The sequence below is a fragment of the Tamandua tetradactyla genome, chromosome 1 (assembly GCF_023851605.1).
Source record: "Tamandua tetradactyla isolate mTamTet1 chromosome 1, mTamTet1.pri, whole genome shotgun sequence".
Lineage (NCBI taxonomy): Eukaryota > Metazoa > Chordata > Mammalia > Pilosa > Myrmecophagidae > Tamandua > Tamandua tetradactyla.
The window spans coordinates 110,218,498-110,235,802 of NC_135327.1; the positions used below are offsets into that span (position 1 = coordinate 110,218,498).

Here is a 17,305-nt window from a genome sequence, read left to right on the forward strand (position 1 = left end):
AGAATTCCATCAGCAAGTAAGCCTCTCAAACCCATTTTTAAAGACTTTATTTTAAATCTTCACAATGATTTCTCTGAATTTGATATTAGATCAAAGACTTTAACATTAAATTTGGAAACAGCTATCATTCCAGAAAATAATGGCTAGAATCATAAAGAAGCTGGCAAAGGGATTTTAGAAAATTTTTATGCTTCATTGCTTTGCTTTTTGGCAGTTATGGAACTGAAAAATTTAGCATGCACTTTATTCTCTCTGTCATATGGCTCAGATACACACATGAATTCAAAATGGTTTCCATTATTGGAAGGTGGCAATCTTATTCCAGAATCAAGCTAGGTAACTTTTAATGTTCCAAATAATTACTAAATTAAGTTCTCCCCAAGATATTTTATGGCATCTATTTTGCTCCAAACATTCCATTCATTTTTTAGATAGCTGAATCAAACCAATGATAATGAACTCTTAAAGAAATGAAGAAGGAAAAGAAAACTTTGGCTAGATTTCAGGGAGAATATTTGAAAGGAATATACTACCTGCTAAGATGCTTTCTAAAAGTCTCAATCTCCTTAAACCCACCCTGTTGCAAAGCATTACAAATCACTTGAAGAGATTACGCATTTAAGCCAAATTTGATCAGTTGGTATGTTACTGAAAATGGGAACGATAGTATATATCCTAATTCATAATTTTTACAGAATGAATTCTGAATGGTGGTAATAGTATAGCAAAGACAGACCATATAAAAATATTTCAACTTTTATCCACCTTTTAGCTATTGACACATTAAAATCATGATTTTAAATTGTTATTTCTTCCACCTAAGCTTCAATTATAGATTTAATTTTTCAGTACTTGCATGTAATTACATCAGGGATCAGCAAATTATGGCTCATGGGCCAAATCTGGCTGGCCAACTGTTTTGGTATAGCCAACAATCTAAGAATGGCTTTTATATTTTTAAATAGTTGAAAAAAATGTTCTTAAAATAATATTTCTTAATGCATGGAAATGATATGAAAATCACATTTTAGTGTTCATAAGTATTTATTGAAACACAGTCACACCCCCTCATTTATGCATTGTCCAAGACAACTTTGGGACTAAAATGGAAGAATTACTTAGCTGCGACAGAGAACATGTGCTTACAAAACCTAAAATATTTACCATCTACCCCTTTGCAGAAAACTCTTGCCGAACTCTGACTTACATGAACATCTTCTTAAACATCCTACAATATCTAACTCTAATGTAATGATTTTTATGTTGTAAATTAGTTTGAACAAATTAATAACATATTACTTAGCAAACCATTGTAATAATGGCAGCATGCCTAGCCTGGGTTCAGGTGGTGTTCTAGTTTGCTAGCTGTTGGAGTGCAATATACCAGAAATGGAATGGCTTTTAAAAAGGGGAATTTAATAAATTGCTAACAGTTCTAAGTCCCAGAAAATGTCCCAATTAAAACAAGTTATAGAAATGTCCAATCTAAGGCATCCATCCAGGGAAAGATACCTTGGTTCAAGAACGCCGATGAAGTTCAGGGTTTCTCTCTCAAGTGAGAAGACACATGGTGAGCATAGTCAGGGTTCCTCTCTCATCTGGAAGGGCACATGGTGAACACGGCATCAAACTTTCTCTCCTGGCTTCCAGTTTCATGAAGCTCCCCAGGAGGCATTTTCCTCCTTCATCTCCGAAGGTTGCTGGCCTGTGGACTCTGTTTCATGGTGCTGCAGCACTCTGCACTCTCCGAATCTCCCTTTCTCCAAAATGTTTCCTCTTTTATAGGACTCCAATAAACCAATAAAGACCCACCCAAATGGGTGGAGACATCTCATCACCTAATCCTGTTTAACAGCCACTCTTGACTAAATCACATCATCCAGGGAGATGATCTGATTACAGTTTCAAACATACAGTATTGAATAGGGATTATTCTACCTTTATGAAATGATATTTTGATTAAAACATGGCTTTTCTAGGGGGCATACTTCCTTTCAAACCAGCACAGGTGGTTTGAAAGCTTCACCCTAATTAATCGAAGACTGACTGGAAATGTTTCTATAATGGCACCTCTCTCTAGTTTTTTCCTATCTCTTGGCAACTGGTGCTCACATTCTTTCACAGGCTACCATTGTTCCAATTCACCCTTAAATACCCTAGTCACCCAGCTGTCTGCTTTAACGTCTGCTATTCATGTTTGTCACAATGTCCGTCAGTAATTGCATCTCAATGGATGATAATTATTATAGCCTCCTCCTACCAAAATCTGTCTCAGTATCAATTCTCCCTTCGAAACACCAGACCCACAAATTCAAAATACCCACTGAACATCTCTTGCAGATTGTCATACTCCATGCGAGTCCACCAACTTCCTGGTCCCTGACTCTGACAAAAATGATTCTCTCTATATAAAAAGCATCACCACACACATAGCAACCAAAGGCAAAGCATGGAAGTCGTGGCAGAATCTTCCCTTTACCCATTAGTCTACATATCAGTCAGCTACTATGTCCTGTAGATTGTGCTTCCTCGGTATCTCTCAAATGTGCCCCCCTACTCTGTACTCACTGCCACTGCCTCGATTCAAGGCCAGTTCACTTATTTTATGGACTACTATGTGAACTTCCCATCTGGGCTTCCTGACTCACATGGTAACCAGCCCTAATCTATGCTGTTAGAGTAACATTGCTAAAACTCATATTTAGTTGTGTCTATGCTTCTGCCATGATCTGGCACTGCTTTGTCCCCACTGAACCCTGAGGATATCTGTAGCACAATATATATCACATTCTACTATTGCATATTTATTATCATCACTATAGTATAAGAAACTCATTAGGTAAAAAATTTTAAAAAAAAATTTCTCTTCAACTTCGAATCCCCAGAACTAACTGAAGCTGAAGTTAACTGGTACTTAGTAAACTGACATTAAAGGTAATTAAAATTGAGCAAATTAGATTATTGTTTTCATTACTACTAGCTATCAGCCATTTATTTTGGGGTGAGAACAAGAAAGTGTGATTAATTCATTCATTCAATCAGTCAGTCAACAAATTCTTATTGGCCTTGACCCTTAAGAAGAGAAATAATATGACAGACCAGGATTTCTCAAGCATAAGCATGTGAACCCCTTGGGAATCCACCTGCAAACAGCATCTATTCAGAAGATCTGGGGTGGCCTGGGGAGCTCACAGCTCCAACATGATGTGGAAGCTCGTGGTCTCTGAATGTCAGATCACCTGGAGAAGAGTTTTGTTTTTTTTTTAATTACTTAATGTTTGTACCAAAATAGCACATGCAAATTTTTAAAAAATCAGAATGTGTAAACTTAGAGAAAAAGCCAACCCCTCTCCCATCTTTTCTCTGTCACCAGCCTGCTATCCAGAAGGAACCACTTTGAATTTTGTTTGTTTTTTTAGTAGTCACTCCATATCATGAGCAATATGCTTTGCTGTCATTTTTTGATCTGTTAGTCTTAGATATACTTTACTTGAATCTTAGATGGAAAAGTTTAGTTTTACTGCTTATGTTTCTCTATTTAACTCTATTACTAATAGTTAATATTTACTGAGTGTTTTTTTTAATGTGTCAAGTGAGATTCTAAGCATTTTGTGCACATTAAGTCATTCAGTCCTTAAAAGAAACCAATGAAATAGACACTATTAAAATCCATATATTATTGGTGAGGGAATGAATCGCAGTAACTGCCCCAAAGTCCCCAGAGAGGAAGTGGTAGACCCAGGCAGTCTGATTTTTAACCATTATGCCATTCTGCCTCTGAAAGTAATTATGTAATCACATTACTTAAATCCATATAAAATATTGAGACTATGAAAATTATGTCAATTGCAGAACCAAGTAGTGACCTACGATCACATTTTCTTTCCTCTAAAGCTATTAGAGCTTTAATTTTTATACTTCTCTTTGCTATGTCATCTTTATAATAGTTCTTATTTGTTGTAAAGTTTCACCACATTAATTTACTTATTTCAATTCCTCTTCTTTAAATGGCTGAAGCTCTTCCCTTCAAGTTCTTCACTAGTCTTTTGAGAATCTATCATACTGGGACTGCCCAAGACTATTCAATTCAGTTGGATACGCTGTTTTCTGAATCTCTTTCTTAGCTCACTCATTTTTCTGGAGTACACCCTCAAATATGTTTTAACTGACATATAGAGGTAAATTCTGTAGATCCATTTTTGTTTGAAATGTCTTCATTCTACCCTTGTATTTAATCAGTGCATTGAGCATGGCATTCTAGGTTAAAATTAACTTTTCCTTGGGTCATTCAAAGTGTTTCTACATGGTCTTCTAGCACTGATGTTTTTGTGATGCTTGATGTCATCTTGTTTTTTATTTCTCTGTAAGGGACCTGTTTTTCCTCTTTGAGGACATTTTGAATCTTCTTTCTATCCCCACACTTTAAATTTCACAACAGTGTGTGATCCATGCTAGGAAGAATAGGGCTAGAAATGTGCATAGTAGAGAAGAGAAGTAATGGTCTGGAACTATGTACCCCAGAAAAACATGTTCTTAAACTTAATTCATTATTGGAAGTGTGAACTCATTGTAAATTGTATTTTTGGATGAGGTTAATTCAGTTAAGTGTGGGTCTTAATCTTTAATCAGTATAGGTTTTAATCCTATTACTGGAGTCCTTTATAAGCAGAATGAAATTCCTACAAATAGAGAGAAATCCACAAGAAGCAAGTGAGAAAGATCAACAAAACCTGGAAGAGAAGGGAGAGGTCAGGAGAAGTTGCCATGTGCATTGCCAAGTGACAGTGGAGCCCAGGACCTATGATCACCAGGGGCCAGCCCATGATTCATTGTTAAGCAGGGGAAGAGAAGCACTACTCAGAACAATAAAGAGTGATGGGGGCATTTTTGTGCTGGAAGATAAAGAGCCAGGAAATAAAATGCCAGTGAGCTGGGCCAAATGCTATCTATGAGTTAGGGAAGACCCATTCCTCTCAACTGTGATTTTTGTTGTGGTTAATGACAGTCTTTGGAGAAAGCACAAATGCTAATAGGAATAGACACCATTCCCTGTGCATTGTAATACCTAATTCCCCTCTTTGGTCCCTTTTTTGAAATTCTACTTCAATTCTATGCTCTTCATAATCATACTCCTATGGGAGTAGAGTTGTGTTGAGGACAGCTCAAAGAGGAGGATAAAATGGGTAGCATCTGAATTAAGTGAGTAAAGCACTTAGCATAATGCTTGATACACAATAAGAGCCAAATAAATGGAACTTAGTGTTCGTTTCTTGTTATTTTTATACTTGTCATTGTTTTTAATATTATATTAACAAGGTAGAGCCAGCTCACCTTGCAGCCTTGACAATGTAATAGAAAAAAGAAAATTGCATGCTTTAATCCTTGATCCAGTTGCCAGGTTTCTCTGTATGTATCCTTATTTAATCTAGAATAATTATAAAGCTAAAATTGAAATTTTTTTCATGTTTGTGGTTTTAGATGTGCCCAAATTTAATCTGAGATTGGAAGACATACCTGGAAAGCATAATGGAGCAGTAGAAGTGCCTCTCTTCTGCCATTATAGCTTTTCAAAAGAGTAGGTGATAAGTAGAAGTGGAGATTTTCTAGAAAGACAGCTTTCTATTGCTGAAATTTCTCATCTTGCATTTTCTAAACACAGATTTTTATTGTTGTGCCTGGAGAGAGTAAGCCTTCCACATCAGCCACGTTCCTCCACCTTCATGTAGCACTCCCTCCCAGCTTCTAGGGGTCCCATCCTTTCAATTGTAGTCTTAGATACTCTTAGAAACCAAACCATCACAATCAAGTTGCAAAATACCTTGCTCATAGATGGTGCTCAAAATATATTTGATGTATCAAGAAACAACTGAGAAGTAACTACGAGGCTCTTAAAATTTGTTGGCACTTGAAGATAACCTAACATTTGATTCATGTCTTCAAATTGCCAAAACTTAGTACAGCATTCTAAAATCCCCAGGAATAAAGTCTACTCCGTACTTATTGTTATTTTCCTAGTAGATATCAGATTCTGAAAAATAAATAAATAAATAGTGTTAAACCCAGATAAAACCAACATCTGAATCCTTATAACAAGGCCTCAGTGGTCCCCAGCCCCGGGTTTTCCTCCACGTGCAACTTCCTGAAACACACACAGACATTCCGAGATTAGAACATCAGAAATTCACCTCATCTGGAATTGTTCTCATTCCTAATGAAGCAGTTTTTACTTCTCCCCAAGTGCACAAAAGCAGGCAATTATCCAATGAGATCATGTAGCCAAATAGTGTAGATATTTTATGAAAGATATTTCATGATTATTAGTTCCTGACAAAGAAGAAAATATAGCCAATTATTTATCATTTCTACAAACAACAACAAAAACGATTGTGGCTCTAATTTTCTATAGAAATACAGTTAGGCTAAAGAATGACTATGTACTTTGACCATAAGTCGGATTAAACAACCAAGAAGATGGATTATAAATAACTTAAAATAGGCCTAGTCATCAACCTTGCTTACCAACTGAAAACTATAACTCCATATTAGTCAGCAACATGCATTAAGAATACCACTGAATAAGATCCTGTGCCATTTTCCACATAAAAACGTATATTCTTTCAACACAGGATTTCTGATATAAAGATGTTCATGATCAAACAAAATCCAAATACCTAAAAAATACCAAGAGTAAACAAAGAATCTGATGCAAAATAATTATATAGCATTTTACTCTGCCATAAATTGATGTCAAAAGCAGGAAAATTATTTCTTCCAAAGTTTTAGCGGTAATAATTTTGTAATAAATATCTTGTTTCCGAAATGCCCTAATACTATGATACTCTCTGAAGGATTTAGTCTAGCAACTGTGGACAGAAATCTGTGCCCCCTTACTTTAGTTGCTAACATTCTACTTGATTCCAAGGTTATCATATAACTCAGATGTGATGATTGCTTCTTCAGATTCTCGTTTAAAAATAAGAGAGTTAGGGTGCACGGGTAGTTCAGTGGTTAGAATACCCGCCTATCATACAGGAGACTCGGGTTCAATTCCCCAACCATACACCAAAAAAAAAAATTAATAAATAAATAACATTTTAGGGTGGGCAATGGTGGCTCAGTGGCAGAATTCTTGCCTGCCATGCCGGAGACCTGGGTTCGATTCCCAGAGCCTGCCATCCAAAATAAATAAATAAATAAAATAACATTTTAGAGAAAATGATTCATTTTCAAAATCAAAAAATAAAACAGTGCTTCTCTGCTTTTACTCTTACTTCAGCATCTTTAGCACTATTGAACATGCTTGTTAATGTAATTTTTTTCCTACTAGACTATAAGATTTTTGGAGCAGAGTGTGCGTTGTCTATTCATAGTTCCTGATACAGTGTCTGAAGCATAGTAGGAGCTCAGCAAATTTTATGAAATTGAATAAATGAATGAATGAGGCTCTAACAGATCCTGTTCAAAGCTTGGATGCAGAAGTGTTTTAAAAAAAGACATAAGTTAAAGTGTAGTCTAAAGCTGAAATGTTGAGAGAAAATCTTGTAGACACTATTTCCAATGAATATAGTTAGGTGTATTGTAGCATTTTATAATCTGGCTATTTATACCCAAGTTCATAAGATAACAACACAAAAAAAGGTCAGAGTCACAGGGCATTTGGAGCTGGGTTAGCCTTGTGGCCTTTTACAGGTGCAATTTATTTTTACAGTAGCAAGAGGAACACTGAATCTTTCCAGAATAACCTGATTCCAGCAGTGTTAAATAAAGTTGTTCATCTTTTCAAGGTTTTTCACATACATTTGTCTTTCTAGACTGTGAAGTAAAATTCCATTTCCCAAAAGCCCCAGTCCTGATTTTAATGATCCTGTGCACGTGACATACATTTTTTTTTGTTTCGTTGCTATTAGTGAATGACAAGTTAAGGATATTCATTTTAACTTGAAAATGTCAGGTAGGCACTTTAAAAGATATATTTTTTGCAGCTTTTAATGAGGTGGTGTTTCTTTTTGAAAAAGAAATACTCATCTCTGATGCGGGTGCTGTGCAGGTGACAACTGATATTTAATAAGCGATGGTTCTTGTATTAGTTGCAGTTCGCTAAAGAAAATGTCTCAGATTGCTTTTGAAAAACTCTTAGCGTCACTAGCCCAAAGGCAAGATGTGACCTTTTTATTACATAATGAGAATCATTTATTATCTTACAATGTATCTTAAAGTCACAGACAAAATGCCACTCTGATAATTGCTTTCAATTAGCTTTGAGCATAGCATATATTCATAAAATGTCTCCTCTAATTTAGACTTGAATTAGAGAAAATTGCAGACATAATCTACTTTAAGGTTGTCTCATTTAAGGTGATTCGTAGTTTTATATCAAAGAAATCAAAACGAGTAGCTTTAGAGCAGTCTCTTAAAGTGTCTTAAGCCAGCTTTTCAATATTTGATTCTATTCTATTACCAATTAATTAGCAAATTAGAAACTTAGTTCATCATTTTTGACCTTTAATGCCCATTAACTTTTGACTTTCATTCCTAATGATTGTTTTGAAATTAAGTCTTGCAGTTCATGTTGAAAGGGAGAAACAATCTGATTAGCAAGATAAATAAGGCTTGACTTGATAACAAGTATATCTTGATGTTGGGGTATAGCTGGAATTCTGGATATTATAATGGCACATCCTTTCCTGCCTTAAATAAATGATATATAACTGATGGTCAGGAAATTATGCTAAATAATCACATAGCCTAAATAGGGAGCTTTGGGGTGTTCCTTCTGGTGAGGTTAAAGGTAACATATTTAAAATGTGACTTCAGCTCATTTTTATTTTTTATTAGTCTCCTAAATATTGGAATCTAGTCTAAATGCATACCCTTATCTCCTTTAAAACTATTTTTTGAGATAACAGAAACTCTAAAATGACGTTTTATACTTGTAGTGCTCAACAACTCAGGAAATATTGGTAACCTTAACAGAGATTCTCAGTAATAGATGTTGTACCTCGAGCTTACTGGACTCTCTCTCTCTCTCTCTTTTCTCTCCAGATAAAAATTACACACAAGAACCAAGCCCCAATGCTGATGGGCCCTCCTCCCAAAACCGGGTTATTCTGCTCCCTCGTCAAAAGAACAAGAAACCGAAGCAAGGAATAATCCTGTAGCGCTTCCGTTTTAGACGTCTAATTAGCATAATTGGGCCATGGAATACTTAAGCTGGAAATCTTTGAACCATTTCAAGTCTCCTGCTCATGCAAAATCATAGAATTGGTTTAACAGTTTTTGTTACTGAGCTAATGTAAAATTCAGCTATTAGAAAATTTGTCTCAGTTTTTATAGGCTTCTTTGCATGAAGAAAGCAGATGTTTACATGAAGTGAAACTGCATATTTTTGTTGCATGCATTTCCATAGATTTTTATGTCTCCCTCTCATACCTCCTCCAATTTCATTTACTAACCTGTGGAGAAAACCTGTGAAACATAAAAAAAGGAAATGCCATAGGAAATGTGAGTCTCTCAGTATGATTGCAACTAGTAATAAGCACTAATCAGTAATACCACAATGACCGTAACCTTGGGTTGTTGCACTTTTCCCTTTTAGAATCGAACAGTGGATCAATGATCTTTCACCGAGGACTTGAGCAGAGAATGTGATTTCAAAGATTGTATTAAATAGTTGTCTATTGTATCTTCTATATCTAAATAATTTTCCTTCAACATCTTTATGCTAAGTGGGATTTAAAGTATCAGGTATAATGTTTTCCTGTACTGAAAAATAGAAAGTAGGTGGGGTTTTTCCTTTCTTTTTGGTTTAAGTTTTGTTTTTAAACAGAGATAACTGAAAACACATTACTTGGCAGTAAATGTAAAATGACCAGCCTTATACCTAAATGCATGTGAATCTAGAAGAAAATTCAAATTCTATACAGTAACCAAATAGATGTTATAAACTATGTGCCTAATAAACTGTATTTCCCACCAAAGATTTAGCAAAAGATGCTTGAGAGAAATGGGTTAATGCATAATTAAGCATTATGGACAAATTTATGGATCTTGTGATAAATTTGATGATGACTGAAATGCTGGAAGAGGGTAAATTATCCATTAATTATCATTAAAATGCTCACCTTTCATAGATGAAAAGGCCATACAACACAATCACAGCTCAATAGCTAATCTATTAAATTTTGGTCATTTATAAAAATTGTGTCTTTAAATTTAGTGGATTAGTTAAGTACACTTGAGGAAAGCAAATGATTGCATCATTTCCTTTTAGAGTAAATTAGCACCTGTAATAATATTGAGCTCATTAAAGCAAATCATGCTGCAGTTAGCCCCTCCAACCCCAGTCCCTATGACATTTCCAATGTTTATTTGGAAATGATGCCCTAGATCTTTGTTTAAGATGTTCATGGCATGGTTGAATTCTCTGATTGTTTGAAGAAATCATGGAGTTACACTTTTCTTAACGTTTCATTAAGCTTATGATATAAGATGAAACTCTTTTCTGAACAGTCTTGGTATTGTTGTTCATTCATATTGACCTGCATCCCATCATTGCATGTTTTATGTTTTCAAACATGCTGCAAGGAAAACAAGTGCTTGAAATGCATGATTTATTAGTTTTCTCTCTCCGCTCTGCATTAAAGTGCTAATGATTTACCAGTTCTATTTTACTATTGATTCATTCATCTTTGAATAACAAATAGCATTTAGTGATTCTGTTGAACACAATCCTGTGCATGGATTTATGGATTTCAAGTGAAATTGCTATAATTTTAGCTCTTTGGTTTGAAAACTCAGCTGAATGTTGTTATATCAAATAGCTACTCTCAAGCAATGTACTATAGTGGAAGATTATGTATGAAGTGTATTCTTTTAGTGTTCCAGGAACACTGGCTGGTAAATATCAATCAACAATAAGTCTAATTGCTTTAAAAATAAAAGCTTTTCAATAAAATTAAGACATAATTTAGCATTCCCAAGAAAATTATCATTACAATTGCAAATTTAGCACTGCAATCATTTGCCCTGGAATAATAAAAAAAAATCATTTGGCAGAGCAGTAATCTAGACCCCCAAAAATCTCAAACAGTAGCCAATGAATTCCTGACATAACGTTATATAACACATACATTGATTTTGTGTATCTATGGTTACAGGTAATAAATATTTTCATATTAATTGATGAAATTTTCTATAGTAGGCAGGCAGGCCTTGTGTCCAAAATATATTTTGAAGCCACAAATTATTTTATGTTCAGTACTACATACAATTATTATTATTATCTTCATTACCTTTTTTTTCTTGGCATGGGCAGGCTCCGGGAATTGAAACCGGGTCTCCAGCATGGCAGACGAGAATTCTGCCACTAAGACCCACTGTTGCCTGCCCTTATCTCAATTATAAATATACAGTTAGAAGGCAGCAACGGTTTGAGAATCATTCCTAACAATCCATGCAATGGAGAATAACTTACACACCCTGCCTATAAGATGTGAATAATGGAATAACGGGAAGCAGCCGCACCCCAATGTGGCTCCACAGCTATAGCTAGTGCTAATTGGACTTACATTTTCAGTCAGTTGGATTCATTGGTGGCAATAGTAGTATGAATCAAATTTTACTTTCTTAAATTCATTTTCTAGAGATACTGATGTACTTGCCCTTCACTTACACTACTCTTGGGGGTTAGAAAATGGTTTTTTAAAAACTTACTTTGATGGTTTTGTGATCAGAGAAGATCTTCTCCCCATTTCTATGACAGCTTCAAGTGAAAATTCTATGGTATATTAAAATATTGAATAATGAGTATTAGCTTTGCAGAATGGAAAATTTTCTCTGTGTGTGGGTGGGTATTTGAGTTGTTGAGTCAATCTCTTTTAAATAAAGTAGACATAGAGTTACAAAGTTTTAGGTCGATGAATCTTTTAAATAAAAATTCATATTGGGCTTTTGGGAATCAGGGGAAAAAAAGAAAATAATTATTCATTCTGCTAACTATTGTCATAAACTGAATTGATAAACAGAATGAGATTCCAGAATAGATCTGGCCATTCACATTTGTAATAAGCAGGAATGGAGGAACCTGCGTAAAACCAGAAATTTCAAAGGACATAAATATATTTTTCAATTTACATGTGCATACCAGGTATAGTTGATGAGAAACGAGCTGGCAATTTACTGTGGAGGAAGGATATATATTGGAGGAAGTGTAATAAACAATATTTTAAAACATTTTTCAGTTGTAAGCAGGTCATGTGATCATAGCCAGAACAAAGCAAAACTCAGATATTAAGGGTAGATAGTCTACTAGAGCAAGAAATTTAAATCCAGTAAAAGCTAATGAATCACATATGTTTCAGCATTTTGTTCTGTTTTCCTTTTCAGGGGGATGGGAAGGAATTGCAATTTTGAAGAATCTGTTTTCGAATCTCAGACTGTATTCTACTTGAATGACTCAAGATTTTTAAAATGCTTCATTCCTTTTTGTGTCAAACTTAATTTGTTGTCTGTTGGTTATGAAAAGGAAAATGGACTTTTCATGGCACGTATGATCCCCAAAGAATGTATTCAAATATAGTACATATATTCAAAATTAAAAGAATAAACACTTGTAATATATGTTGAAGATGTAAAATTAAAAATAACCTACAAAAAGAAGAGCTTTCATTGTGTGAAAGACAGAAATTACCCCCTTAAAACTCCCCATTAAATTGCATTGTATTTAAATAAAGTTTGAGTAAACTCACATTTGAAAGATTCTATACATCTTCATTATGTTTAAAATATGCAATTCATTAAATTACGGTATCCTAAGTATTTTCGTGGAAAGTTTTATGTACAATATCCCACTTTTTGAATAAAACTGTTAACCACTCAGTTAAGCGTCATTACTAGCCACCACCTATTTTGGTCAGATTTTTCCAGTAAATGAACTTTTCAACCAATTTGACAGACTGTCTAACATAGTGAATATATTCTGGGAGTACCCAGGCCAGCTTCTGCCTTTTGTCAATGAGGAAAGGGTTTGGGTATTTTGTGTCTGAATTCTGTATCCTTAAGAATTGAACCATTCCACTGTGTGGTGCTTTGGGCCATATGTTGCTGCTTTGGGCATTTTTCCAGTAATTTCATAGATTCTAGGAGAGCAGACAAACTGGCTGATGGAATTATGGGCACTAAAAAACTAGGCCAGGACATGAATCTATATGGACTTGAGTGGAATTTTCTGGATGAAAAAGATTTCTAAATTTATTGTGTGTACCAGATCTCAAAAAAAAAAAAAAAAAAATCTCTTGAACACTGACTAGATGAAAGATGTTTTGTTAAGGAGTTTCAGCATTTAAAAAAAATAACAATCTCTTCTCTAAAGATCTTTCCATCTATTAGAAAGAGTTGAGTAAATTAATGGACATATTACATGATATGGTAAGGTAAAGTCAAGAATTGAGGAAGGCAACTTTCCATTGACCTAGAGGATGGTGTAAAGTACTCCAGAGTTCCATTCCCATCTTCCTCAAAACTCTGGAAAGTTAGGAGAACAGTTAAAGGATTGGAGTACCAAATCAAGAAAATGCAACTTAAAAAAACTAGGAGAAGCTCCTGGTGACCTTGCTGCCCCCTGCCCCAGCTCTCTCCTGTGTGGTATGGTGCTGGCTTGCACTCCTGTTGTGGGTCCCTGGCCCTGGGCTGGAAGATACAGAGGAACCCTGTGCAGATACTAGGACCTGTGTGTCCCTCCCAGTCTATCTAGTGGCAGCCTGAAAGGCTGAGCCACACTTGCCCTGTAGGCAGAAGCAGTTTAAAGACAGCCTGAAGCAGTATAAGAAACAAATAAAGGGGACTGAGGCAAAGGATTACAGGCTTTACGACTATAATAGAGAACCCAGAAGAGGGAGAAAGTCCACACACATATCTTGTTTTCTTGCACTTTGCTTCATTGTGTTTTGCAGATATTGTGATTTTTATAAAATTGAAGGTTTGTGGCAACTCTGCTTCGAGGAAGTTTATTGTTACCATTTTTCCAAAAGCATGTGCTCAATTTGTGTCTCTGTTGTATGTTAATTAAGGTATATATATGTGTGTGTTTTTTTAAGAAATACTATTTCACATATATCAGACTACAACACAGTGTAAACATAACTCTTCTATGCACTGGGAAACCAAAAAAAAAAATCATGTGACTCACTTTATTTGGTATTCTGGAACTGAACCCTCAATATCTCCAACATATGTCTGTCCTTCAAAGGGAGCAGAGGCAGCATTTGACTTCCTGTAACCCAGGGAATGCTTAAGGCCACAGGCACTAGTGAGTACAAGCCCAGGATGAGACACAGACTCAGAAAAGAGGACCCTACACTTCACATTCACCTCAGGGTGTCTTCTTGATAGGGCAGCTATATTCTGAAGGAGTTCTTAACTCAACCCAGAACTAATATGCAAAAACTGTGGAAGGTGTTTCTGTGTTGGCTTGTTGTTGTTGTTAGCTCCTAGCTAACAAAAGGAAATCTCTGTCATATCCCTAGCTGATTACAAATTCAAGGAACATAGAACTCAGGGACTAAATCACAGAGTTAGTACTTTAAAATATTAAAATGTACAGCATGCAACCAAAGATTACAGGACAAAAAAAGAAGAAATAATGGCCCATCCAAGGATCGAGATAAAAATCCAGAAACCATCAACAAAGAAGTCCAGACTTTAACCATACTAGACAAAGACTTTCAGAAAAATGGTTCTCATATGCTAAAAGAGATAAAGGCAAAAAACAAACAAACAAATCAGAGAAAAAAATTGAATGAACAACATGAGAATCTCAATAGATAGAAATGTTTAAAGGAACCAAGTGGAAAAACTAGAGCTGAAGACCACAATAATTGAAATTAAAAATTCCCTAGAGGGTTTCAACAGCAGATTGTATCTGGCAGAAGAAAGTATCCATGAACTCAAAGACAAGACAATTGCAATTATTTAGGCTGTGGAGCAGAAAGAAAAACAATTTTAAAAAGTGAACAGAGTCTAAGAGACCTGTGGGATACCATCAAGAATAGCAATTTATACATTTGGGAGTCCTAGAAGGATAAGAAAGAGTAAAGGAGCAGAAGAAATACTCAAAGAAATGTCAGAAAACATCCAAATTTTAAATAAAGATATTCCAGATGCCCAATAAACTCCAAAGAGGATAAACTTGGAGACAACCATGCCCAGACACATAGTATCAAATTGTTGAATGCCAAAGATAAGGAAAAATTCTGAAAGCTGCGAGAGTAAAGCAATGTACTGTGTACAAGGGGGAACCAAGAAGATTAAGTGCCAATTTCTCATCAGAAACCATAGAAGCAGAGAAGTAGTGGGATGAAATATTTAAAGTGCTGAGAGAAAACAATTGCCAAGTAAGAATTTTATATCTGGAGAGACTGTTATTAAAAAATGAGGGACAGATTAAGACATTGCCAGATAAACAAAGACTGAAGGAGTTTGTCACCCGTAGACTTCACTACAAGCAATGCTAAAGGAAGTTCTTCAAATTGAAAGGAAAGAACATGACAGTAGATCAAAACAACATAAAGAAAATAAGTATCTCCAGTAAAGATTACTATGTAAATAATCACAAATGTCAGTACTCCTATACTGTAGCTTTTGGTATGTAACTCCACTTTTTATTTCTTACTAGCTCTAAAATGCAAATGTAGAAAAAGTAATTAAAAATCTATGTTTTTCTCATATTTGACACCTAGGACTCAGAGTTAGAGTTCTGAAGTTATGAAAGTCAGCAGTACCCCATATAGGAACTGTTTAAAAAGTTGAAAAAGTCAGACTTCAAGTAGAGATATGAATGAAGCTGATATGGATAGGACTAAGGTAAATCAGAATACAGGGTAATGGATGAAATCATCCATATTTTAAAATTTCAACTTCTATGTGAGACTAAGGAAGAAATGTTTATTTGGAGCAAAATTTATATTTGGGTAGCACATTTTCTAATTTAACTTGTATGGTCAAGTTAACACCATAAGTGCATGGAATATTGAATAGGGCATGAGATTTTGTTGGTTTGTCCAGGTTAGTATGATGCCCTGCTATATCCCAGAGTAATTTGGGCAGTGAACAAGGAAGTATTTGCAAAGTCCCCTTGGGGGATTCGGGGAAAAGGAGGAAATATTCAACTTCCCCATTTGGAGAATTTCTAATACTCTCACAAGCAGTGGGGACAACCAAATCAATAGGCCAAACCCTAGATCTTGGGATTTGCCCCTATGAAACTTACTCCTGCAAAGGATCGGCTAAGCTACTTAGATTTAGGCCTAAGAATCACCCCCAGAGAACCTCTTTTGTTGCTCAGATATGGCATCTCTCTCTAAGCCAACTCAACAGATGAACCCACTGTCCTATGTGGGTTCCCCTACATGGAACATGACTCCCAGGGGTGTAAATCTCCCTGGCAGCATGGGACAGAAATCCTGGGATGAGCCAGGAACTGGCATCAACAGATCAAGAAAGGCTTTTTGACCAAAAGGCAGAAGAGAGAAATGAGAAAAAATAAAGTTTCAGTGGCTGAGAGATTTTAAACAGAGTCGAGAGATTATCTTGGAGGTCATTCTTATGCATTATATAGATACCCCTTTTTAGTTTATGATAAAGTAGAGTGGCTAAAGGGAAGTACCTGAAACTGTTGATCTGTGTTCCAGTAGCCTTGATTCTTAAAGATGATTTTATAAAGATAGAACTTTTATAATGTGACTGTGTGATTGTGAAAACTTTGTGTCTGGTGCTTCTTTTATCCAGGATATGGCAGATGAGTAAAAAAATAAGAAATAATGGGGGAACAAAGGGTAAAATAAATTGGGTAGATGGAAATATTAATGGTCAATGAGAGAATTGGGTAAGGTACATGGTATATATGAGTTTTTTTCTTTTTCTTTCTTTTTCTGGAGCAATGCAAATGTTCTAGAAAATGATCATGGTGATGAATACACAACTATGTAATGATATTGTGAGCCATTGATTGTATACCATATATAGAATGTATGTGTGTGAAGATTTCTCAATAAAAATATTTTTTAAAAATTCTGGTTTTGGACACACAATGTATAAAGATGTAATGTGAAACCAGTAAGACAAAAAGGTAGGGGAGTGGAAGGGTTTAGGAATAGTATTAGTGCATGCTATTGAAATTAAATGATCAAATCGACAACATTGTTATAGATTTGGGATATTAAATGTAAGCACCATGGTAACCACAAAGAAAAAAATCTGAAAAAAAAAATAAACTACAAAGAAAATCAGAAGCAACTCAAAATGGTATATT

General features: G+C 35.2%; 1 protein-coding gene and 1 long non-coding RNA gene across 15 annotated transcripts in view; one reads left to right on the forward strand and one right to left on the reverse strand.

Moving 5' to 3' along the window:
• Positions 1 to 12,983, forward strand: part of DGKB (diacylglycerol kinase beta) — an 802,099-nt gene extending 789,116 nt beyond the window's left edge. For 7 of the 10 annotated variants that reach the window (XM_077122452.1, XM_077122491.1, XM_077122515.1 and 4 more), the window contains one exon: positions 9,043 to 12,979. In XM_077122452.1, the coding sequence (XP_076978567.1) occupies positions 9,043 to 9,150 (108 nt within the window). In that variant the 3' untranslated portion in view covers positions 9,151 to 12,979. Of the gene's footprint in view, positions 1 to 9,042 lie in introns of all 10 variants that reach the window. The other 3 variants (XM_077122474.1, XM_077122483.1, XM_077122529.1) reach the window with 3 other exon arrangements.
• The window catches only part of LOC143651769 (uncharacterized), a 42,865-nt gene that overhangs the window by 13,868 nt on the left and 11,692 nt on the right, over positions 1 to 17,305 (reverse strand). For 3 of the 5 annotated variants that reach the window (XR_013160214.1, XR_013160204.1, XR_013160213.1), the window contains exons 2-3: positions 11,713 to 11,776; positions 6,186 to 6,324 (exon numbers count right to left, since the gene is read on the reverse strand). This is a non-coding gene — a long non-coding RNA (uncharacterized LOC143651769). Of the gene's footprint in view, positions 1 to 5,331; positions 5,426 to 5,514; positions 5,676 to 6,185; positions 6,325 to 11,712; positions 11,777 to 17,305 lie in introns of all 5 variants that reach the window. The other 2 variants (XR_013160209.1, XR_013160205.1) reach the window with 2 other exon arrangements.